At 49.3% G+C, this 24,114-nt stretch overlaps 10 protein-coding genes across 10 annotated transcripts; 5 read left to right on the top strand and 5 right to left on the bottom strand.

Annotated features, from left to right (window-relative positions):
- Positions 1-1,422: 1,422 nt before the first annotated feature.
- SERLADRAFT_462340 (uncharacterized protein) lies at positions 1,423-2,356 on the top strand (the record flags this gene model as incomplete). Its single annotated transcript, XM_007316010.1, has 5 exons — positions 1,423-1,502; positions 1,556-1,755; positions 1,813-1,879; positions 1,932-2,019; positions 2,077-2,356. 5 exons carry the CDS (start codon positions 1,440-1,442, stop codon positions 2,103-2,105), a joined length of 447 nt encoding a protein of 148 aa, XP_007316072.1.
- A 195-nt stretch (positions 2,357-2,551) lies between these two features.
- On the top strand, positions 2,552-5,557 carry SERLADRAFT_367548 (uncharacterized protein; the record flags this gene model as incomplete). Its single annotated transcript, XM_007316009.1, has 7 exons — positions 2,552-2,620; positions 2,683-2,758; positions 2,810-3,565; positions 3,617-3,717; positions 3,771-3,958; positions 4,012-4,978; positions 5,126-5,557. The coding sequence occupies 7 exons, from the start codon at positions 2,552-2,554 to the stop codon at positions 5,555-5,557; spliced, it is 2,589 nt and encodes an 862-aa protein (XP_007316071.1).
- A 495-nt stretch (positions 5,558-6,052) lies between these two features.
- On the top strand, positions 6,053-6,889 carry SERLADRAFT_435753 (uncharacterized protein; the record flags this gene model as incomplete). The annotated part of the gene is made up of 1 exon (XM_007316008.1): positions 6,053-6,889. One exon carries the CDS (start codon positions 6,053-6,055, stop codon positions 6,887-6,889), a length of 837 nt encoding a protein of 278 aa, XP_007316070.1.
- A 122-nt stretch (positions 6,890-7,011) lies between these two features.
- Positions 7,012-8,260, bottom strand: SERLADRAFT_462335 (uncharacterized protein; the record flags this gene model as incomplete). Its single annotated transcript, XM_007316007.1, has 1 exon — positions 7,012-8,260. The coding sequence occupies one exon, from the start codon at positions 8,178-8,180 to the stop codon at positions 7,356-7,358; it is 825 nt and encodes a 274-aa protein (XP_007316069.1).
- Positions 8,261-8,596: 336 nt separating this feature from the next.
- On the top strand, positions 8,597-9,416 carry SERLADRAFT_462334 (uncharacterized protein; the record flags this gene model as incomplete). Its single annotated transcript, XM_007316006.1, has 1 exon — positions 8,597-9,416. The coding sequence occupies one exon, from the start codon at positions 8,668-8,670 to the stop codon at positions 9,001-9,003; it is 336 nt and encodes a 111-aa protein (XP_007316068.1).
- A 57-nt stretch (positions 9,417-9,473) lies between these two features.
- On the bottom strand, positions 9,474-11,147 carry SERLADRAFT_462331 (uncharacterized protein; the record flags this gene model as incomplete). Its single annotated transcript, XM_007316005.1, has 9 exons — positions 9,474-9,878; positions 9,938-10,013; positions 10,065-10,140; positions 10,191-10,489; positions 10,553-10,695; positions 10,760-10,807; positions 10,856-10,934; positions 11,001-11,020; positions 11,074-11,147. 9 exons carry the CDS (start codon positions 11,093-11,095, stop codon positions 9,703-9,705), a joined length of 939 nt encoding a protein of 312 aa, XP_007316067.1.
- A 190-nt stretch (positions 11,148-11,337) lies between these two features.
- Positions 11,338-12,999, bottom strand: SERLADRAFT_462327 (uncharacterized protein; the record flags this gene model as incomplete). Its single annotated transcript, XM_007316004.1, has 4 exons — positions 11,338-11,600; positions 11,665-12,060; positions 12,120-12,469; positions 12,548-12,999. 3 exons carry the CDS (start codon positions 12,895-12,897, stop codon positions 11,678-11,680), a joined length of 1,083 nt encoding a protein of 360 aa, XP_007316066.1.
- Positions 13,000-14,366: 1,367 nt separating this feature from the next.
- On the bottom strand, positions 14,367-15,924 carry SERLADRAFT_462319 (uncharacterized protein; the record flags this gene model as incomplete). The annotated part of the gene is made up of 7 exons (XM_007316003.1): positions 14,367-15,123; positions 15,174-15,342; positions 15,431-15,452; positions 15,545-15,560; positions 15,622-15,646; positions 15,700-15,719; positions 15,789-15,924. 7 exons carry the CDS (start codon positions 15,826-15,828, stop codon positions 14,687-14,689), a joined length of 729 nt encoding a protein of 242 aa, XP_007316065.1.
- A 993-nt stretch (positions 15,925-16,917) lies between these two features.
- SERLADRAFT_383832 (uncharacterized protein) lies at positions 16,918-18,687 on the top strand (the record flags this gene model as incomplete). Its single annotated transcript, XM_007316002.1, has 6 exons — positions 16,918-17,097; positions 17,151-17,245; positions 17,298-17,330; positions 17,384-17,495; positions 17,554-17,722; positions 17,783-18,687. The coding sequence occupies 6 exons, from the start codon at positions 16,992-16,994 to the stop codon at positions 18,393-18,395; spliced, it is 1,128 nt and encodes a 375-aa protein (XP_007316064.1).
- A 78-nt stretch (positions 18,688-18,765) lies between these two features.
- Positions 18,766-22,398, bottom strand: SERLADRAFT_414166 (uncharacterized protein; the record flags this gene model as incomplete). Its single annotated transcript, XM_007316001.1, has 5 exons — positions 18,766-20,205; positions 20,261-20,396; positions 20,458-21,137; positions 21,190-21,260; positions 21,323-22,398. The coding sequence occupies 5 exons, from the start codon at positions 22,396-22,398 to the stop codon at positions 19,367-19,369; spliced, it is 2,802 nt and encodes a 933-aa protein (XP_007316063.1).
- Between the last annotated feature and the right edge of the window lie 1,716 nt (positions 22,399-24,114).

The following is a 24,114-nucleotide window of genomic DNA, read 5'->3' as shown; positions in this document are numbered from 1 at the left end:
CGAGAAAGGTTATATAGCGACGCAAAATGCAGTTTCAAGGCAGAAAAACGCGGCAACACGCTTGAAAGCACAGCTGTGGGCGTGTACAACGTCGATGAAGCAGTTCAAGAATGTTCAAATGAGCCAGCCGCATGTTTTTCGAGGGTATCCCATGCATAGCCTTATGTAATCGCTTGTGGCATCCATATGCAGTATGGGCCCCTGTGCTTTAGTTGGGATTCATCTCAAGAAAAAGGCTCAAGAAGCCATTGTAGAGTTTACAAGCTGAGATGCTAGTATAAACAGTGCTAACCGAGCTGCTCGGAGAATACAAGATGAAGGCAGTGGGCATAAATTGACAGGACAAAGTCGAGTACGTTCAATTTTAGCTACCATGCACGAAACTCGCGCTCACTGCGTAAAGAACATCATGATGGGTGGGGTTTTCTGTAGAACGTTCGACTCATGCCTAGCTACGGCACCTACCGAGACAGACAAGCCACAGTGACATCGCTCCAGTACGCCGTGAATGCGCAATCCAACGAGGTGAGTGATCCTTTGGTAAAGGGCTGATAATCAAACCCAAAAGCATCAGAGCAAATGTCCGTTGCACTGTTTTGGGAGATGATTGGGCGAGCAGCACTGCATTTAGTCCTCGTGTAAGAAAACTAGGATAGCACCTCATCATGATCATGTCCAAGCAGCGCCATTGGAGTTCTAAGACGGGACAAATGTCGGTTACTGTATGATAGCACCAGTGTTTTGAGTCATTGGCCTTGCAATGCAGTTTTAGTGGAGAATCGGCTCGTCTGGGCCTACTGAGATGCCGTTTGACGGAGAAATGAGCGCGTGAGCTTGGATGGGACATTTATCCGCCTGGTAATCAGCAACCTGACAATAGTGGATATTGACGCAGAACAAGGCCGCTCGGCTTTACCCAGTAGGTACAATCATGTGTCCTAGCACCTGGGATAAGCACAGTGATTCTACACCCTTGAACTTTATTGGACTGTAAATTGATAGCCTGTCCGAGTCGGGTTATGAGAATATTTGCGGATGCGAACAGCCGCAACAGCTTACCGAAATAATCTTATCCAGGCGACGGAAGTACACATCCTTGTATTTCAACACTGGCGTGAGACCGACCGTTGAAATGGGGTCCAAGGATCGAGCGATACAGCAAATGTGGGTCAAGATGAGGCCGTCTGCACTTGACGTGCTGATTGAATTATAATCACTAGGAGAGTAGTTATAAGTAGTGGCTGATTTTGATAGTGCGCTATGGTAAACCTACCATTGCCATCCTTGCTGATACGAAAAGGTAACTGCTAGATATCAGGACAGACTCGGAATAAAGCAAGTTCAAAGACAAAAGAGCCTAGAAAGGAAAGCTTAGTCAGTACACCTTGTTCTCGTTATTTTTCCCACAGTGTTTCCTTCTTTGACGCTTGCTTTACACCATGCCCAAAGTACGGACGACGAGAACTAAGAAACCACCAGAAGGCTTTGAGGATATCGAAACTGTAAGTACCGAGTATAGTTTCCAAAGTGCTGAATTAAATGGTGTTGCCTGTAGATTCTCGATGACTACACTAAGAAGATGAGAGACGCCGAGAACGAGTCGCATGAAGGAAAGCGCAAGGCAGAATCTCTCTGGCCTATCATGCGGATATCGCATACTCGTTCACGGTACATCTACGAGCTGTATTACAAACGTGAAGCAATCAGCAAAGAGCTATATGATTGGCTTTTGAAGGAAGGCTACGCGGACGCCAAGTAAGCACACGCTCGTTTGTTTCCAATTCGTCGTGTTGACTATTTACTTTCGTATAGCTTGATTGCGAAATGGAAAAAGACAGGCTATGAGAAGTTGTGTTGTCTAAGATGTATCCAGACAAAGGTGTGTTTCACGCATGCTTTTGGATATAATCAAACTTAGCAAGGTGCTGTAGGACATGAACTATCAAGGTTCAACTTGCATTTGTCGAGTACCCAAGGGCCAGGTACGTGCAGGGACAATCGTGGAATGTGTTCACTGTGGTAAGCCCGCTGCGCCCATGATTTGGTCGGGACCGCTCTATTAAATTTGAATCTTAGGCTGTCGCGGATGTAGTTCAGACTCGTGATAAATTCTAATTGGGTCGCTTATGAATGGCTTCATCCCCATTTCATTTGAAACCCGATAGTTGCAAACATGCTACAAAGGTTTGGCATTGACCTGTTCGGCTCTTATCTGCGCTCGTGCACATAATATATGCCAGGTTCTAAGGTCTTTCACTAGTCTCGCATTTTCTTGTTATTCACTTCCAAGCTGTACAGTAACGTTTTGACGGGAGCCAAGCAATACACTGCGGTTATGTCGCAAGATATTATATAAGCTGATGAAACCCCTGAGCCAAGAAGGTGAAATGTAAATTTGGTTGGAAATGATCAAAGATGCAGTAATCACTTACAATTAAGCGGTTCTCAAGTGTTACAAAATAACATGATGCCCTAATCCACAGAGACATCCTGTTTAGGTTGCTTACCACCCTCGTCCTCTCCCCGTTTTTGTGTGAGGACATTCTGCAGGATGGGCCACTTTTCAAAGCAGCTGGTCGAAGTACCGAGGAACTTACTACGACGGACAGCCCCAGAACAGGTGCGTGTGTTCTATTTCATTGGAAAGATAAAGAAAAATATGATTGTGCGCCCTGATCATAGGCAGGTCTCTTCGCTGGACTCAATCCTGTGGACTACAATCTCAAGGATCCTCTACCCCTATGGGTCATTCAAGTCGGTGTGTTTATTGTTTATCAACGTCAGCTGCAAGTCCTGAGCATATCCGCAGTCATCATCATTGCAATGACCCAGCTTCTTCATATGATTTTGGGCCGTATTCACCAGCCTCGAGTGATTGCAGAAATTATTGGGGGTATTCTTCTAGGCCCCTCAGTCATGGGTCGTATACCTGGGTTTCAGAATGCGATATTCCCATCCTCATCCTTTCCCGTGCTCATCCTCACCAGCACCATTGGTCTGGTCTTATTTCTTTTCATTGTAGGCATGGAAATAGACGCTCGTGTTGTCAGACACAACATGAAATCGTCCATGAGCATATCTGCTGCCGGCCTTATCGTTCCCCTAGGCCTGGGCGCAGCGCTGGGCATACCTCTGTATCATCAATTCGTTGATGAATCCGTCAACTTCGGGTATTTCCTCCTTTTTACCGCCGTTGCTGTCGGGATTACCGCATTTCCTGTCCTCTGCCGTATTCTCACAGAATGCAAGCTGCTTGATACTACGGTAGGCGCCGTGGTGCTTTCAGCTGGAGTTGGGAACGACGTGATTGGCTGGGTTCTGCTTGCTTTGGCCGTGGCCCTCGTCAATGCCTCCACTGGGCTTGAAGCACTCTACGTCTTGCTCACAGGTATAGGATATACGATCTTCCTCTTGTACCCTGTGAGATGGTGCTTCGTATGGCTTGCAAGGCGCACAGGAAGCTTGGAGACGGGCCAGCCGACCACCTCTATGATGACCGTCACCCTGCTTGTCGTATTTATTTCTGCTTTTTTCACGGACGTAATCGGTATCCATCCAATCTTTGGTAAGTCACTGTATTTATAACCGCGCTCCATGTATTTATTTCTCACAACAGGCGGTTTCCTCGCGGGCCTTATCATACCCCACGAGAATGGCTTCTCTATCGCCGTAGTCGAAAAATTGGAAGATCTCGTGTCTGTGTTATTACTCCCTTTGGTAAGACGCTTGTCGGGATCACTTCGTTATAGGGGCTGATATTGGATACACAGTATTTTGCGTTTTCAGGCCTACAAACAAATCTCGGTCTGCTCAATGATGGGATCACCTGGGGATATATGTTCCTTATATGCGTCGTCGCCTTCTTCTCTAAATTCCTGGCATGTGGACTTGCTGCCAAACTTACTGGGTTTAACAATCGCGAATCGAGCGCAATAGGTGCTTTGATGAGTTGCAAAGGGTTCGTATTATCTTCTTCATATCTAATTCAGAGTACCTGAGTTGATTCGGCAGACTGGTGGAATTGATCGTGTTGAACGTAGGACTTGAGGCTGGGATCCTTGATACACGCACTTTCTCCATGTTTGTTCTGCAAGCAGTAATTCTCACATTCATCACGACTCCTCTTACACTCCTTGCATATCCTGAGAGTGTTCGTGTACACACGGGGACTGTGACAGATAAACCTAAACGGAGCTTACAAGGAGGTGAGGAAAGCATGGTCGGAAGTGCCGCTCCCACTGGCAATGACGAGATCAAGTCGAGGTTTGCAGTCATTTTGGATAAATTCGAGCAACTCCCAGCTGCAATGACATTTACTCAGCTCATACAATCACCATCGCAAGCTACACCAACATCAAGTACTTCATCCGAAGAACAAAAGGCAGCAATTCGTCAGAGACCCTCACCAATCACCGTGGACGCACTTCGACTGATTGAACTGACGGACAGGACTTCAGCGGTACTCAAGTCACAAGCGGCTGATTTCCTCATCCACAATGATCCTATTCTTGGTGTTTTCCGTACCTTTGGACACTTGAGTCGGATTTCAGTCGCTACAGTTCTTGCTGTTGTCGGATATGATGACTTTTCATCCAGTATCTCGAAGCATGCGCTTGATTCACAGTCTCAAATGGTTGTTATCCCATGGTCTCGAATACCTGCCGGCACAACTCCAACAGAGGAATCAGGACAGTCGAATACAACCCATAATCCTTTCGATGGCATCTTCCACAAGTCGGGAAGTGATGATCTGACATCTTCTATCGTAACCTCTGACTACATCCGACGAGTGTTCGCGACTTCTCCTGTAGATGTCGCTTTGTTCGTCGACCGTGGTGTATCTGCCGCGGCAGCTTTCACACCCTCCGCAAGTCAGCATCTGTTCGTACCATTCTTTGGTGGTCCAGACGATCGATTAGCCTTGTCTTTCGTGGTGCAAGTCTGTATGAACCCAAACGTCACTGCAACAGTCATCAGAGTGACCGAGACCTCCTCAAACGATCTTTCACCATACACCTCCATCGACGAAATCAAAGCAGGTGCTTTAACGGATGTGCTGCATGACGCAAGTACCATTTCACTCATGCCCCTCCGCCAATTTGGTGCTGACCTTCCTGCCTGTTAGACTTTTGTAATTCCTGACACAATATATGGGGCGAACGATACACAGACTCGCCTGGCATCTGCCACTGTAGACAGTCTTGTCTGGGATCATTATACATCGAAAACCGATCATCCTGAGGGCATCGCATCCGCACTGAAGCGTATCTCCTTCCACGAAGAACGGACACCACACCCTCTGCATACAATCCTGGAACTCGCTTCCAACGAGACTCGCCGATGTTCCGTGTCTTCTCGTACGCTTATTGTAGCACTCGGTCGTTCAAGACGGATGGCAACGGACTCGCATCATGCAGAGCTGAGACAGATAGCAGCCGAGAATGGGTCACCGTTAAATGGAGAAGTTCCGAAGACTTTTGGAGATGTTGGGGCTGCGATGGTTACTGTAGGGATCAATGCGAGTTTGCTGGTCCTGCAGGCCAATATCCATTCATGATCGAAGGGTGAACACGACCTGGCTGGCGATATTACCATAATTTGTACATCCTTACGTTTCTTACTTGTTCACTTGTAGTAATTCTTGTTTTCCATGACTTGAGTGGTGAAAGTAAGAGTACAAGGGTGACCTTGTCTGATAGCCGTACTAGTAACGCGTCGCTGCAGCCACCGTCAGCCAACCGTGAAATGCTCTCATTTCCACCGCGACCCTTCAGACTGAATCCATGCCAGTCTTGTTCTAGCTTGGTGATAGCATTCTTCTCTCGACAAAGCCCCATCACAGTAAAGGATGTAGTCGTAACAAGACAGGGCGAGGTCGTATAAGAAAACGGTGGTCCAGAGCGGGAACACCCTCGCTGCACGCATTCCTCCAGAATAGCAGCCGGTGAGTGTCCACCCTTCTTTCCTCTTCAAATAACCTACTCAGTTATGTGTTTTCTAACTGACTTTACTCTACAATGCACGCAGAACAAACCCGTTCAATCGACCACCGATGTTAGCGAACCCGAGAAAACGACCGCAGTGCACAAAGTGCGGTATGCTCATGGCAGGACACAGGCGCAGAGGCGGCACCGTTCTCTGCCCCACGCCCTCTCTGTCGCCCGACCCAGAAGATCGCATGTGGTCCCATTCCCCCTCAGTCCCGTCAGCCTCGCTCCCATCCCCACCCGCCTCACCCCACGGCTCACGCGGCCCCTCACCCGGGTTCCAGCTCCCAGAAGGCAACAGATGGCACTGGCGCAATCCAAACTGGATGTCCCCCGCGCGCAAGCCGCTAGGCCGCACCCCGAGCGACGAGCACTCTCTCGTCCCGACAGAACCCCTGACAGAAACGAATGGCAGCAGCGAGAAGGAGAACTTGCCTGTGCACCGCATGAACCCTCAAATCGGCTACGATGGCGAAGGGTCTCCTCCGTATTATGCAGGTGATGGTGAGCGCTCGCCGTCGCCGCAGCTGTACGAGTCTCCGCTCGACGACGTACTCGGGAACAGCATACCCCTCGCCGCCGTCTTTTCCAGCCCACGAGCCGAGGTCCCCCTCATACGCCAAGTCGCCCGACGCGAAGGCGTGCACATCGGGTTCGCACAGGCCCCTTCGCACGACGAGATGGGACGCGCCGTGCCCGAGCTCGACGGTCACCATTCGTGCTGGGTCGTCGTGGGCAGCGACGAGTTTGCGGTGAAGCACATACTGGATCTGCAACGGAGCAAGATGCCGGGTATGTTGGTGACGAAGGAGGAAGCGTGGGCGCCGGTGGGGTTTTTTCATCTGGCTTTTGCTGGCGTTGTTGGTGGCCTCGTCGTCATCTTTGGGCTGTTCCTCTTGTAGCGATTCAGGGAACCAGTCACACCAGAGAATGTTTGCTGTCGTTGTATATGCATGTAATTTTGTTTCGTTGTATGTTCTATATACCTATGCCAATTATGCCTTTATGCCTTATTCACTAAGTATAAGCAGTCAGAAAATCAAGTGATATATAAAGTGAGTGATATATAAAAACACCAGTCAAGCTCGAGAATAGAGTCGTGATACACGCCATGAACAGTATTGAGACAGTAGTGGTGAGTATATATGAGCATCAGTCCAAGTAGATGAGCCAGCAAATCCAAAGTAGCACGAGTCAAGTGAATGAATGTTAGAAACAACGAGACAAAGTCGTAACGAGTCGTGATCAACAGTAGTAGTAGATATAAAAACAATAGATATCCTCCACCGAGGCTAGATGTATAGAACAACCAACCAAAGTTATAAGTTATCCAGCAGCAAGCTAACAATAGAAAACTCCCAAACCAGGCTAGACCGCCCAGTCATCCAGCGTCCCGAATCCTGGTCGATTCCCCCAACTCCTCGCTATCCGATCTTCCTGTTTTGATACAGTCATGCCCGTCGCAGCCCCTCCCAAAAGCCAACCGGAGAACCAACTGCCCGAATCAGACGATTCGTTCTCCTGATGACGGTCCCCCTTTCTCTTGCCTTTACTCTTTCTACTCTTGCTACGCGCCTTCTTATCGCTGAATTTAGAGGGAGCACCCTCTGGCCTTGACTTGGCATATGATTCAGGAAGCTCTGCGAAACTGATTCGTTTTGGAGTCGATACACCAGAGGACGGTGTACTACCCAATGCTTTGGCGACACCGTTTCCAAATATCTCTGGAAGACTCAATGCCGTGGGTGATGGCGCAGGAGTGGGGGGGACCGATCTCACTTTCAGAGAAGAATGAGCTGGCGGTGAGGGTGGACGTGTAGAAGATGAATGTCGACTTTTGGTAAAGAGCCGTGATACAGATGCTGTGGCAGTTGACGTGCCAGAAGATGGAGCAGGGGGAGGCGAACGGGGAAAGAAAGAAGGGGCACGGAGGTGCTTAGGTTTGCCTTTACTACTCGCCGAATTGGGTAGTGAGAGAGAAGAAGGCTGCTCATCAAGTATTTTTCGTAGCGATTGCACGGTGCGATAACCAGTGGGATGGCCTGACGAAGAGGTAGAATCGGAAGAAGAGGCTGACAGTTCTTCGATAGGAGGTGTCATTTGGCGGGGTATCGTGGGAGAGGTTAATGGTTTTGGAGTCACTGAACGGGATCTTCTGGACAAGCTGCTACCATCTGGGGATGATTGTGGCATGCGAAGTGTGGGAGGCGACCTCGAGAACTTCGACCCTCGCTCAGTGCTGGTCGTGCTGTTCGAACCACGTCTTGGCCTGAATGAGAACCCACGAGGAGAGGCCATAGCAAGAGGAGGAGGCGTCGCAGACCCTGAACGTTTTGCAAGCGTCGATAAGAGATTGTACGCTGGCGTAGTATGGTCAGAGGCTTGACCTGAGAGATGGGGGAGTGATTGCGAAGACCTCAAGTCCTGTTGGGAAGAAGCGGCTGACATCCTTCGTGACAACCCCTCTGAGGAATGCGAAGACGCAGAAGCACGTAATCCTAGGGTAGAGGGCAACGTGATCAGCTCGGGATCGGTTGTAGATGCGACGTAAAGAGTCACGGCTCGAGGGGCAGGAGCTATGAGGTCGGTGCGGTCTAAACGAGAGAGTTGCAGTTGAGGAGCCTCGTACATGGCTTTACGAAGGTCCAAGGACCGTCTCCTCCTATGACTCAGGTCTGACATGGTGGAGGTAGGAAGACTCCGGCTAACAGCATTGGCATTTTCATCATTCCCTGCCTGTTCTCCGTCCCGGAACAGCCCCTCGACACCTTCAGATATCTCCTCCAGATCATCCATCCAATTCTCATGCACGCTCCTGTTTCCCTTTATTCTCAAAGCATGGGTCTCAAGTAGACGTTCGGTCGCATTTTCTGGATCGAGGATGGTAGATAAGCTGGACTGCGTAGATATAGAGGTCTGGAGTAACGCATTGGACATCTCGAGGGCATGCACGCTGCGTTCCAGTAACGAGTCGAGATATGGATCAGACACGGAGTGTGCCTTTTTGCGGGAATGAAGCCGTCGAGCACGCTTTGGCGAAGCTTGGAGCGAGGAGGAATGTGCTTGCGGCACGTAAAGGACGTTTGCCTCGCTTTCGTCTGTGTCTGCGTCGCCTTCCTCTGCACTGTCTGGATAGTCTGGTGGCCTGTCCGACGGTGGGTCCTCGGTGGTTGCAGAAGACGGCTGTCGGGTGCTCCACGCACTGGAGGCAGGAAAAGAATACTCAGGAAGAGTCTGTATTGTGTCTGAAGAAAGTGTGAGTGCAGAAAAGCGTTTTCTGTGAGTGCGACGGGGATGATAATGAGCGTAATTCATGATTTGGGTAATTGGTGGATAAAAGGCGCGATAGCGCTCGAGTCAACGGCGGAACCGCCTGAGAAAGGTAACAGTTATAGACAAGGAAGAGATCGCAGTGCAAAAGCAAGAAGCAAGTGCGACCAGCTGAGCCTGCGCCACATGCTCTCTTCCACGCGGTCCGATATCATATCATTCCATCACAGAAAAATAGTCATTCATTGCAACATAAGACATAAGACCCAGAGAGAGAAAAATATCAGTGTATGATTCAAGAACAGCAAGGCGCAATATTTAATGGATATAAAAACACAATGCACAATTAGGAAAATCGTCTACGGCAGAAAATGATCTAGGTATCAGGGATGTGATAAAAAAGCTTCCCCAGCGCTCAAATAATGGTGGTTCCTGTTCCTCCGCTTCAGGCATGCATCACCTCTATTGGTGCTACATTGCCAAAGTCCGCAAATGGACCAGCAACACTCTCCAAATACAACTGGTTCGCCTTCGTCGCCGCACTGACACAAGGACTGTAAAACTTCCAAGTCGTCCACAAGAAAATACGCCCGTAGCGAGTGATCATGTCGTCATAGTCCACTAGATAGCGATAGCGGTGAGCATATCACACGGAAGCATCAAAAGGGTCATCCAATCACCTTGGAGAGCGGCACGCAATCCCAACCATCTTCTCGTGAAATCGGTGAGAATAACGTCAACGCCCCATCGGACGGCCTTTGCCTACGGTAAGTATTCGAGACGCCGGGTATAAATAGTTGTACCCACTTCCATCATATGTTCTGGATCATTGACCGTCCACACCATAACCTTCTTTCCAGCCGCCTTACAGTCACTCCGGAACCTGACATCATGATTAGTTCACACCCAGAAACTGGATAACGGACAACCCACTTTTGACCTTCCGCCGTGGTCAGCGCAGCGAAGGACATCGAAAAAACTTCCACGTCATCCCAAAAATACTGGCGCGCAAGCTGGATACTGTTGCCAATATGCGAACGGCGACAGTACGGTAGACGGTTTTTGGCAAAAGCCAAGAACCGCGGATGCCAAAGTCCGAGGAGGATCCGTGGTGCAAGCTTCGTTTCCCAGTCCTCCTGGGTCGAGATAATATCATGCATAAGAGAAAACAAACGATCAGGATCGTTTTGAACCTTGACGTCAACATTAAACTTGACGTGCTGGTTCTCGGGCTAATATCATGGAAAAGAGGGGTATATGGTGAGCGCACGGGAACGGAGAGGGGGATGGCTTACCTTCATGAGGAGCGTGACGGTTTCCGCAAATGTCGGTATTGCTTGTTTGGGTTCTTTGACAGTCCGGACGTGCTCCATTCCGTCTTTGCCGTGCCATGTACGCTCTCGGATCAACCCTGTCGAATCTGTGGTTCTGCCCAAAGCTGGAAGAAAGCATAGTCAGAAAACGAACGCTGCGAGCACGTCGTAGAACCGGAAGGGTCTTACCGGGATCGTGAAACATGAGGACGATATCATCCAGCGATACATGGACGTCTGGCGACTAAGGTTACGGAAAGTACAAACGCCAACATTGTCAAATACCGCTCTCGATGCCTTCTGCTCCATCCCGGATGGCAGCTTCAAAGCTTGCGAGCGTGTTTTCGGGGAATACTGATGAAGCCTGCGAGAAAAGGTGCCCCCGGTTAATGGGCTACGAGGGGTTGGGCGTTTGCCCAGGATTACTCACACCACGATGACCCCAGCAATCTGAAGATAGGATGAATACCAAATATTTTGAAAAAGAAAAGCAACAAGGATACCTGGCAAAGCTCTTGAAGACATGGCTGACGAGAAGAGGGGGGATGAGAAAATGTGGATAAAGGCGGGGAGAGATGAGGGGAATGTCGGACGGGGCATTGACAGGTTTTTATACGGTCGTGCCGAGTGGCTGAGAAATGGAGACCGGATAAGAGAGCAAAGCTTCTGCGAAACATAAGCGGGCCATTGACTCAGCGATTCTCAACATCTCCAAGGAACGTTTACGAAAATTCAAAATCACATCCTAGAACACCTGCACGTGTGATACAATGGACCGAGACCGTAGCCATCCTTTAGCCTCTTTTAGCTCCACCAGCTTACACCTCTGGATAACATATCATTATTTCTGGCTGTATTCTGCGGAGCGAATGGAGCGACGCATGTGTCAAGCTGCTTTAGAATTTTAGCATCAGCTCGCTGCCAAAATTACTCTACTGATTCCGCTCTCTTTGATCCGCCAATTATCTGATAGCCCGTCGTGCACGTTTCGATTGCGGGGAACAGCTACATTTCTCCATTTGATTGGCGTCTACAACCCACCCATTAATCACTATCTACACATCCAACCAAATAATGGTATCAATTGTCCTCACTTTCCGCTCAATTTCACTTTGGCCGCCCAACTAACACCATGCCCTCATCTTCGTCCGTCTCCGTTCCATGTTCACTCCCCTCTTTCCTTAGGCTGCGAGCGTCTCCGAATTGTGGGGTATTAGTCTTCGCTTCCTCATCGCGCTCTTCGCTTACTATTGGCGAGTCGGCCACTCCAGACACCCCCTCTGCCACGGTGCTCGGTCCACTTTCCGGCTGCTCAACAGCAGGCAAATCACTACTAGTTCCGGTCTGGTCAGCCGATTCATCCTGCTGGACGCCCGACGACACATCAATAGATATTTCACGTAACGCCGCGAGCATCTGATCTCTGACACGAGCTGCTAGCTCCGTCACGTCCTCCATAGTGAGCCCTGACGTCGGTATAGGTGGGAGAACTGTCAAGCACGCTTTAGTCACTTTGTACACGACGGCGAATAAAATTTTATAGACTGACCTCGGATCTTGAGTCGACTGCTTTCGAAGCAGCCCTTGTGATAGATTCTCCAGTAGTTCTCGCAAACGACCGGGGTAATGGGTATGCCAGCCTGGACAGCGAGATGGAAGGCGCCTTTCTTGAAGGGTAGCAGCGTTGGCTCTTCTTGGCTATGTCGAGTTCCTTCCGGGTACATCCACAACGACATGCCCTGCGACTTCATCGTCTCGCCTGCAGCTACCAGCGATTGCCTAGCTGCTGAGCCATTGCCGCGATCGACAAAGACGGCACCTGACATGAACATCCACGGGCCTAACGGTGACCATTGCAGCTCCTTCTTTGCCATGATCGACGCCTGATGCGGGAATATCCTACGTATCGCAATGAGAAGATCGCAGTGTGATGCACTCGTCAGTTTTTGGTATCAAGCGTGTGAGGATGAGTCTGACCTTCCGAGAAAGAGAATATCAAGCATGCTCTGGTGATTGCCTACCAGCACAGCTGGTCGTGACTGCAGGTGCTCCTTGCCCTCGACATCTATTTGTATATCCAATGCTCTACTCGCGACTGCGTAGAAACATCTGGCCACAATGAAGTTAACATCCTGTCTCCGTCCTATCAAAGTCATCCCCACTGCAATGACCACGCCCCATGTTGATACCACCACCAGACTGCCGAGGTACAACCCAAGCTTGTAGTAATATCGACCCACAGGCGACGTTTGAGCAAAAGAGCGAAGCAAAAGAACAGGAAGCGATAAGTAAGCCAAGGGTTTAACTAGGGAAAACAAGAAAGACATGATTGAGATATGCGTGCTCGCTGTGGAGGGCGATGGGAATGGGTGGGTGCGCAGTGTAGCGCTCGCTGCTGGCCTCAGCGGGCGTTACACGCGTTTATGGGTGAGTGTGCGGCGGATGGCCTGTGGGAAAATAACAGCCCTCGGAGCTGGAATTTCTCTCTTGTTAGAAACATACCTTTTCCGGTAAAGTGACATTGGCGCATGCAACCAGCCAAAGATCCACCTTCAGCAAAGCAAGCTCCAGTCCGTGGTATCTTGCTTTTCTTTTGCAGTGATATTATCATGCTGACGAGGGAACACAGGACGCGTCGTTTCGTCTAGATATCTGACCGCGACGACCGCATCTTCGCGGAACCATACCAAGTCTTCTATCCCTGTGCAAGATAACAAGTCTACCAATACCAGAAATCCTGCTTCTTCTTCTCTCAAAAAATCACAGAATGTATCCAGCATCAGCACATCGAAGAAGCCCGCAACGAGCGCTCTTGGAGCTGCCCCATCTTCTGCGGGAGCCGATCCAACACGCAGGGTGGTGAGCAAGCCTGTGAATGCGTCCACGGGTGCATCTTCAAGTGTCAGTGCATCACGATCTTCAGTTTGTCTCTTCCTTTGTTTTCATCCACCTCCAAAGGGCGCTGATGGCGTTGCTAAAAGGCCTCAACCGTTACTGTTACGAAAAAACAAGAACTACCATCAACCGCGTCAGATCCACTTCAGGTGGCGGCACAACTGCACGCATGGTCATACATGGCTTCCGAATTGGACGCCTCCCTGTACGATGCCAAATCAAAAGCCTCCGTGCGTAGTTCCACCGCTCACTGGCTCCAGATTCATGCTCACGACTTTCTAGATTGCCCTAGGCTCTCGCGAGAAAGAACTAGAGGCTGCGGAATCCGATATCGCTGACCAACGCATCCGCTTCGAAACAGAAAGGAGGCTTCAATTTCTGGATGAACTTGCAACAGACCCTGTGAGATGGCTTTTGCTATCATCCAACTATACCAGCCCCATTTATAATGCGTGAAACATTCATAGCTTGCTCGGGAACTTCCGCCCTTAATTCAACAATTCTTGAGGCACGGAGAAACTTGCAAGCGTGTTACTGCTGAGGCTCTACGTCTCGGGGCACATGGCGGTAGGAATGATGTGTGCGGTGACCAAACATCGCCCGTGTCGCGCTACAATGACATCAGCGATCAACTTCGTAAGTGTTTTTGTGGGGTTTTCATTTTCTCGACTAATAATTTGTGGAGATTGTTTGTATATAGAAGGCGTCACAATCGAGCGAAGTCTAGTTTGTTTGCTGGAAGCGAACTCCTTGGATGCACAATCTCTAGTACGTCCACCCCTAACCGCATGCTTGGCGCTCTTGCGCGCTCGAATGGCCAATATCACATCGGCCGGGAGTTTGGTACTCTCCTGCAAGGATAATATGGGACTGAATTTGCAGTTGGAAAGCCTCCGACTCCATCCGTAACACGATTGTTTTACCCTCCCCCTGAGTCCTACTTACGGCTTTTAATTTACTCACTCGACATGTAGCGCTACGCAGCCCGTTAATGTATACCCCTTTGTATGGATAGTTTCCTCTTTGCTCGCTTTACGATTGGCGCATATCCAGCATCGGTCAGGCCCAGCATCCGTGCTCCTCCCGAACAGCAAGTCTGCTGCGTGATCTCGAATGTCACCCGCTGTCCAAAATATGTCACGTGAACTTGCCGTTTAATGTACGCCGTTGCTACATTGTGAACGGAATGTTTAAAGGACTTGTATCACCGAACAAGACAGTTTACTTTTTGGTCCGTACAGATCGGCGCCGAGGGACAGCCTCAGACTCGCCGTCTTTTTCATCCAGCTGATTTCTCTTCCTTTTTCGACTTCCTTCTCCACTCTCTCCTTGCAAACTTACTTTTTGCCTTGCTCTCCGCGCCTTGGCTCTGCCAACACCTTGTCTTTGCTCATCTTCCGAGCTCGGAGCACTCTGCGCCTCAACTTGGTCATCGCTTTCGTCTTCATCTTCACTTGGTGTTTCTGCTTTTGCTTTCGCTTTTTTCCGTTTGTTTTGAACGGGCTTCTTCGCTGGCTTGGTACTCGCCGGGCTTGACTTTTTCTTCCCAAGCCCCATGTCGTCCCAGCCGCCTTTCTCCGCGAGTGTCTGGACAACTTCAAACGTCTTCTCGTCAACACTCTGTACGCTCAGACGGCCTCGATTGACAAGAGCCATATCTGAACAAATCAATAATGATTCTATTGGTACAGGTTCAAAGACCGCTTACTTTTGACAGCCTTGACGCCATCTGCCCCTATATAGTCCACCTCACTGGGTGCTTCTCCGCTCGCAAGAGCAGCTATATGCTTCAAGAGTGCAAGAGGAACAAGGTGTTTCGCCCGGGCGACGAAGGTGACCTCGACCATGAACCACTTTGGATCATCTTGTTTCGTTTTCTGCGATCGTTAATTTGGTCATATGAACCTTCCACGACCGAGAACGCCAGGGGGCCCCGATCGCTACACGGGATGGCATGTGACTTACTGGATCGAAATATGGGTGTGAACTATGCAGCAAGAATATCGGATGATATATGGTGCGAACAAGTCAGACAAGGTCAGATGGTCGTGGCTATGTTGAACAGCGGGTAGGCCATACCTGTCCCACGCGGTATCTATATTCGTAAGAATCTCTCAGGAGAAGAGTATTTAAAAGTGCAGTATAATGGCGCTCACAATCAGGGTATGCTTCTTTTGATACCTGAGTTGGATATGAATAGAATGATAGCAAATGGTGCGATATTGGGAACGAACCTCTGCAAAACCTGCGACGCCTTGCGAGACAACCCAAGCATCAGCACCGTGACAGGATTCAAATAAAGTAAAGATGCAATACGTCATACCTGGGACTTTGCAGTTTGAGTGGTAGAAAAGAACCTTCATGGGATCGCGTTACACTGAATGGTGCAAGAAATCAAGTCGAGCAAGATAGCTACTTTGTCACCAACGACCATCTGCTTCATGATGTTCCTCGCTTCGAAATTGCGGACACCTTCCCATGGTGTCGTCTTTACGGACTCGAAATCGTCCACGCTAAACTGAGTGGCATGCACGAGAATAGGACATCGCTATATTGAATCTCGATATGCAGAGCATGTGGTGGTTCTCACCTTGACGTCTTTGCCTTTCTGGATACGCGAGTCAGGCTCTGCTTTCATGAGCCAGCATTTCGTCATGTTGTGCTGTATAGCACTGGTGTAACGCGTCGCGTTATTGACCTGAGTGTCGCGTTTGGGGTGGTAGTTTGATTGAAGGAGACGTGCGGTCGGTTACTGACAGTAGTCTGACTTTGAACTCGGTTGTCCATTCTTTACTACATCACACGTCGACTAGAACTGCTACACTGTGCTCTGGTTACAACATCTGATTCGATATTCGCCAACCTACAACCCCCGTTCTGATGTGCAACTCCACCAGTTCTTGTGAGGTCAGACGGAGAGACACGGAGCCACTGCAACACAGCCTGTCAGTCAAGCGCAGTCAGAATATTCTTTATTCTTTGATTCTACACCCGCAGCAGGGTGACCATATGCCAAGATGCACGGGACTATGAGTTATATGCGCTTTATTCGCTGTGACATTCTCTTCAGAAAGATGCGTTTCTGACCGCCATTAGCAGTGCTGTGCTGTAGGTATGTCACACTAAATTTTGTACTGCCTTGAAGCGCCTAATTGAGAGGGTATTTTGTGTCTCTGCAGCGTTTCTCTCAATCCTGCAGTGGTCCAGTGCACATTCGATGCCTTTTGTCTATGACGAGCGGTTACATTTGCTACGATTTGATCCCCAGGCAAGACCGATGCAAAATTACAGCGAAGGCGGGGAAAGTTGCGTGGCTCGCGGAGCTTGAAGTAAATACAGATACAGGGCGCCCCGATTTGAACTCAATGCCGATCCGGCTGGTGCACCAATGCTATGCTGCGGAAGTGGTCGCGCCATATATCTACCGTGCAAACAGCGTTCTCAGACTCTCCAGATTCCCTCGTGAACGTCTTTCTCTGCCATTTAAAAAGTTCACCGTTCAGCTATTTGACTTTTATTCTTCCCAATGGCAACCAACGGAATGCAAGCTGTCGACCGCAAGGATCGTGTTCCTTCACCCAGCGGTTCCGGATCGTCTCGTGGAAACGTGGTAGACCATGATTCTCCGCACGGTAAGATATCCGACTAGGCACTGTGGTCATCTCGTCTTACACTATGTCTCAAGTCACAGACGATCCTGCCCTTGGTGCGAGGAGAGCAGCAGCAGAGGGCAAGTCGCACATGATCAATGTGCAGCCTTTGAAGCGTAGTGAAATGCAGGTGAGAGCTTCTTTGATGACCTGCCCAACATGTCGTATTGATACTCGTTTAGCCTTCATACGCACAAGATCTCGGAACCTCAGAGGTTAGTATATCGTTTCATATACTTATGTCCTCATCCTGACATTCGTATACCAGGTCACTCACGGGGTCTATGGTTCTCTTTTGCAATCATTGGGTGCTTGCGTTGGTCTCTGTGGTGCCATCCCCTGTTGCCCATTCCCCAACCCCTTCCGGAATGTTCACCAAGGTAAGTTTGGTTCCAGCCTAGAGCAACACAGACGATCCTCACACTCTCTTCCTCCAAGGCTCTGTTGGTCTCGTCTCACGATTCGGTCAGTTCTACAAGTCCGTGGATCCCGGTCTTGTACAAGTCAATGTCTGCACTGAAAGTCTCCGCGTCGTCGACGTCAAAATTCAAATCAGCCCGATTGGAAGGCAAACAGTGATCACTCGTGACAATGTTAATGTTGAAATGTGTGTTATTGAGGTCCCATTACTTCTCTCACACTCCAAACTTACATGATCACTTCTTAGTGACTCTGTCATCTACTTCCAAATTGTCAACCCATATCGTGCTGCTTTTGGTATCACCGACCTGCGTCAAGCCCTCATTGAGCGTGCCCAGACGACCCTCCGTCACGTTGTCGGTGCACGAGCCGTACAAAGCGTAGTCACCGAGCGTGAAGCCATCGCTTTCGAGATCGCTGAGATCGTAGGAGACGTCGCCGACAAATGGGGTGTCGCCATCGAGGGTATCCTCATCAAAGATATCATCTTCAGCCCCGAAGTATCCGCATCCCTCTCCTCTGCCGCTCAGCAGAAGCGTATCGGAGAATCCAAAGTCATCGCCGCCCGTGCAGAAGTCGACTCCGCCCGGCTCATGCGTCAAGCCGCCGATATCCTTGCATCGCCCGCTGCTATGCAAATCCGACAGCTCGAGGCTCTGCAGCAGATGGCCAAATCAGCGAACAGCAAGGTGGTGTTCGTGCCCATGCAGCTCCAGAGCGATGTCGCTTCACAGCTGAACAACGGAAACAACCAGTACGCGTCTGGCTCTGGTGTCGGTGCCTCTATCCGTGAAGAGACTGGTGAGAGCATAGGCCCAGCAGGCCGCATGGGCTTGTTGAATAGCGTATCAGAAGTATAGGTTGTTCGACTCGACTCGTCGACTGACTGATTCGTTTATGCTGTGATATTGTGTTTTCCTTCACTGCTTCTCGTTGCGTTTTGCGCGTGCTTCTTTCTTGATGTCTCGATTGTATCATACCATCCCCTTATGCTAGTATCATCGTACGTCTTACTGTCCTACTTTTACGGTGCTACCTACTCCTCTGTACGTCTTGCCTGGCCCATTGATTTCGAGGCCAGAAGCAAGTGTAGTTTTATAATGTGCCTCACGACTACTGTCCCATATGTCCTCAATGTCATCACGTTCCCTTTGTTGGAGTCATAAAATGATTGGATCGAGAACTGCATTTCATTGTTGTTAAATATATACCAGGCCGAACATGAAAATCAAATCAATCGAGCTACGAGCTCAAATGAAAAAAACACAGTAATCCAAAAGTTTTACAAATTCTTTCAAATCATACAATTTTCGATTGCGATGTTGACATGACGACGTAAAAAGGAAAACAAATAAGTAAAGACTCAGATAGGTAATACTATAGTAGTATCGAGATTGGAGGGAGGACAGAAAGACGACCGATGGTAACAAACATTATGCGATATGATGCAGACTCTGAACCAAGTTCTGACAGGCACGAAAAAAAAAGAGGTTTCACATGTAAAAGGATGACAAAACAAGCAGAAAAAGGAAAGATAATAAAATAAAAAGACAGGACAAAACGTTATATAGGAACGCACATGTCGAGAGCAAGGGGTAACTGATAAATCAAGAACGTCAAAGCCCGAGAGATAATCCAGTAATACTAGAGTGTGTGATTCATGAGACGGAAGTTTTCGCCGTCGTATTGGGCGGCAAAGAATAATTAAGACAGCGACACACAAAAAAAAGGGGGGAATCAAAGGCAAAAACCTCAAAATGGAAAGAGAAAAATATAAAACATAACGGTCCGAAGAAGTTCGAGCATTTGTTGATGAGACAACGATGCACGCCTAAGAGGAGGATCTCGTCGCGGTCATCTTGCCCGCGCCATTGTCTGCGCCCTCTTTAGATGACTTCCATGGTCCATGCTGATCCAGATCAAGGCTGGCTAGTGTCCCATTGAGATCGTGAATGGAATCGTGCTCTTCCTGCGAGTCGTAGTGACTAGAACGTCCTTGTGATGACGTTTGGCTCGAGTTGGGTCGAGAGATAGGTTCCTGGCGAGCAGCACGGCTGGCCTCGAATGACCTAACAGAATTGTCAAGGAATGCCCCATAGCGTTGCGATCCGCTAGAGGATCCGACTGTCTTGTCATTTCCAATCACATTCTGTGCCTTCATGTCGATCCCCTGTGCGACTAATGATCCATATGCGGAGGCGAAATTCTTAGAAAGAAGATCGGACCGCAAGTACGATTCAGAATTTCTTCTGTCTTCAGTTGCATACAGGTTGGGGTCTGGCGAGAATGGGGAGAAGCTCGATAAAGCCTGGGTGCGACTCTGGGGATGTTGCTCGGATGTGTTTCCATTCGAGGAAGGACGGCCACCGAATGCGCTGGAATACACGTCATACAATTGCGCACTGGCACTATCAGTTTGCTGCGAGGTCATAAAGAGCGATCGCAACTTTTCGTCAGAGACGACATTGCTGATATTGAGGTCAGAGTAGCCGCCATTGTTGGTCTCGTTAGGATGCTGAGGGGGAGCTCCACTTAAGCCTAGTTTCTGCAATAATTGCAAGGCCTGATCAGGAGTCATCTGAGAAAGAGGCGTTGCAGCTATTTGTGCCTGGAACTGCGCTTGGACAGCCGCAGCTTGAGCGGCTTGGGCTGCAGCTTGAGCAGCCTTGTCTGTAAAACAAGATGTCTCAGTTATCGGTTATAGTCGGATATGCAAAGTACTGACATTGACTCCTGCCCCAGCTCAGTCGGATTCGACTTCCACCAATCGGGAAACCTTGCATCTTCTCGATAGCCCGTTCAGCATCGGCCTTGCGTACGAACTGCACAAAACCACAGTGCTTTCCAACAGGGACTTTCACCTGACAAAGGATTCCAGTCGTCAGATGACATGCCTATTGTAGCAGACAATGAGAGACGTACATAATGGATGTCACCGAAAGGCGCAAAGAAAGTCCTCAAAGTCTCTTCGGATATAAGCGGCGAGAGACCTCCAACAAACACAGTAGTATTGTACGGATCCGTTGATGTCAATTGCTCCCCGTTAGGTCCAATCAAATTGCCAAGGATAGCGCGTGCCTGTGCGTGGTGTTTCCAAGATTCCTCTGAGATCATGTACCGAGGTGCACCGTTCTGATCTTGTCCATCAGGCGCAAATGTCGCGCCTGCTGGGTTTGTTGTAACACCTCCGACCTTGATAGCAGCATTGGTACTCGAGTACTGCTGCGCAGCTTGTGCAAGGACGCTGGGCGGAATATTGAGCATTTCATCAGACGACGTTGATGCAAGTGTGTTTGAAGATATGCTGCCACTCGAACCGGAGCTAAGGGAAGGGATCGAGCCCGAACCGGCCAGGGATGATGCAGAACCAGAAGCGACAGGCGTGGTGTTACTGCCAGAAGACGAGCTTCCTGAAGTCGAAGCTGCCGCTATAGGGGCAGAAACGCTCTTTGCCTGGGTTCCATTGGGTAATGGGAGAGCAATAGTGACAGGATTTGGGAGCTGCTCAGGAGCATGGGAACCAGAGTACTGATATTGTGGAAGATCCAACGTTGGAGCACTGGGCGGTGGCTTGAATTTCGCTGTAGCGGGGGATATGCGCACTGAAACTTTAATCAGTGTCTGATTTGATACTATGAACGAGAGCTGACGTACTTGGACGAGATAGACAATAAAGTCCATGCATTTCAATCAAGGCGCGCTGTTGATCCGCTTCTTCTGTGAACCTATGCACGCAGCGAGGAACATGAGCGCCACATCAGTGTACAGTGATAAACATATACCGTACCTGACAAATCCATATCCTCTTGATACACCGGTCACGGGGTCCAACATTATCTTGGCGCTCTTGCAGCTTAAGAATGGACGGATGAACTTGGGCTCTCTATCGTTCCGAAGCCCCAGCACGGGGTTACGAAACACAGCGACCAAGTCAGAATTGGACGTTTCAGGGGCTAGATCGCCAACAAATATGCTGTACTCCCTAGGATATTGTTGCTGGGCGCTTGACATAACTACATTAGCTGCAGGGAATGACGACGACATGGGCGTGTTAGGAACGGACGATGCCCAGTTTAGAACAAACGGTTTGCTTGAGTTTGGCATAGTGACTGGCTGCCCGCTGCCATTATTAGCGACTTGTGCAAGAACGGACTGTGCAAGGGAAGGTGAAGGGAACGTCAGAAAGCAATAACCAGGATTGTTGGCCTGTTGGCCGCTAGCAGGATCAGGGCCAGGACTCGGGACTTTGATATTGACCGGATCCCAACCCATGAGGCCGCAAACTTGTTTAGCATATTCTTCGTCCATCCAAGGTTCCAAATCGCCCCACCACAAAGTAGAGCGTAACGCGTTTGAATTAGTGTTCACCGGCGGGGTGTGCGCAGTCGATGCAGAGAACTGATTAGATGTAGGGGGTTGAAGCACCTGGCGGAAGAAATAGTTCTCGCGCTCGACGTCGGAAGGGTTGTAGTAAGGGGGATTAGCGACGTTGACGGTGGTACCGTTGTGGGGGGGAGGAGGAGAGGGGCGATGGTGGTTGGAAGACGAAAAATGTTGAATTTGAGGGCCCGAGTTGGCGGGTGTGTGTCTGTTTGTTGCAGCTGGCCAACCGTCTGGTAAACCGCCGTATTCCTTCTCCTGTATTCCAATCGATCGGGGTAGTGCCGAGTGTGCGGGTGAGAACGAGGAGAATCCCATTCCATAGGACATGCGTCTGTCTTGCTGGCCCGATGCATTATTCTGCGAGGTCGACGAGACAGAATGGTGGTAATTGCTCAAGTGGTCGCGATCTGAGTTAGCGATTGTACGAGTATAACCCAGTCCTGGAGGGCAATCATAATCGTGATGGTCGAGACGAGACATGTCTGCGAGTATGAGAGCGATGACTTTGGTTTCAAAGGGGGAGAGTTGACGGGATTGACCACAGAAACGTGATGTGGATCAAAGACTAGAAAGCGGTCGAAAACAGGTGAATTTTGTGGTTCTTTCTTTTCTCGTGAAATCGCAAAACCTTACGTGTGGAAAGGGGGCAGGAAAGAAGAGGGGGAAAGCGACGATACGGGGCAAAGGGGATTTTTTAAAAAAAGATCAGGAAAAAGCGACAGAAAAACAAGCGATGAACTACTGCAGCTGAAACAACGAGTATGAGAGCGATGCGAGGAGGCAGACAGAGAAAAATGAGACAAGATGGGATGTCTTTAGACGCTTGTAAGATAAAGGACAGGGCTCTGGGATATGGACTACAGCCAAGGATTGCTGGCTCGACGTGGAACGAAAACAAGAGGGATATGGCAGCAAAGATTGCGGAGTCGGGTGGTCGGAGTTACTAACCGCCTCCAATGCCCGGCTCTTAGAGATTGATTTTTATAGGATTTTGAGCGATGCGCCATGAGGATACGAAATTGGATACGCTAGCAATCTAGGGCATCATCATGGCTCAGACAAATTAGCCAAATGCTGCCTATCGATGGGATCAAGCCAAATTAGCCTTTCATGGACTGGTTTCAGACTCACATCAACCACAATGGCGTTCCCAGTCCTATCCTCGACGCTCGATATGTCGAACAATGAAGGCATAACGCTCGGAAGCACTCGATTCCGTCACTGCCAACGCCGCTTTTCTCTCCAGGCACTTATTAAGCGTTAACTGCTTGTGGGTCCATATTGGTCCAGTGGCAGTGTTATTTCGTGATTGTTGCTCTATCCCGGCTTCTTCCAGTCATTCCCAGCCTTGACATCCATTGTCCAACGCGTGCTGCCGTATTCGCTTTGCCCCTTCCAGTCTCCTTCGCTCTCCTGGCGATGGCGTGTACACCATGTACTTTTCCAGCTACTCTCTGTGAGGCTGAAACCTTACGTGCTACACACGCGCTTCTTCACTTTCTCCATTGTCCTTTTCCACACACACCCACATAATGTCACCCATATTCGACAAGTTGGTTTCATAGACCTTGTCCGAGCTTGATGAGGTTTGAAACCCGCGCTAATCGGTCGACTGCAGTACTAGGACGCCGGCTCGAGTCAAGCTATAAGTAGCGCTTCGTCCACGATATATCCTCCGAGCTTATTCCCACTCTCTATCCTCTATTGCTCGAAAGACGCCCAGCATCTGCATCATAACACACGGCGCCTCTTAGACAAGCAATCATACTGGCAATCAACAACGAGCCCATTGATGACAGCTGAGCCACTAGTCTGACAGCGCTGCCTGTATTTTGTCATGACATCCTTCATTCTTCACAGGAAACAAACGGGCTGGCGGATTCATGATAATTTATATAACTGCCACCATACCACAAAAGGCTCAGAGCGCTGCATTGACATGAAGCTTGGTACACTATGAGTCAGAACCTGCCGAATCTCCAAAATCACCGTGACGTGAAACTGTAGTAACGAATTACTGTAACAGTAGCGTGGAATGTATTCTTCATTTACAATTTATCACTTCATAGCAACATAGTGTGAGTCGACAACTCGACGATTATTAGCGAACCGTGAACACACGGCTTACATAAGCCTAAGGCTGTTATTTGTTCTCTGTAAGGTTTGAGTTCCCTATAACGCTCTTTCTCGTGTCCT

Source organism: Serpula lacrymans (genome assembly GCF_000218685.1).
Source record: "Serpula lacrymans var. lacrymans S7.9 unplaced genomic scaffold SERLAscaffold_4, whole genome shotgun sequence".
In the NCBI taxonomy this organism is placed as follows: domain Eukaryota; kingdom Fungi; phylum Basidiomycota; class Agaricomycetes; order Boletales; family Serpulaceae; genus Serpula; species Serpula lacrymans.
This window is presented reverse-complemented; position numbering and strand designations above follow the sequence as displayed.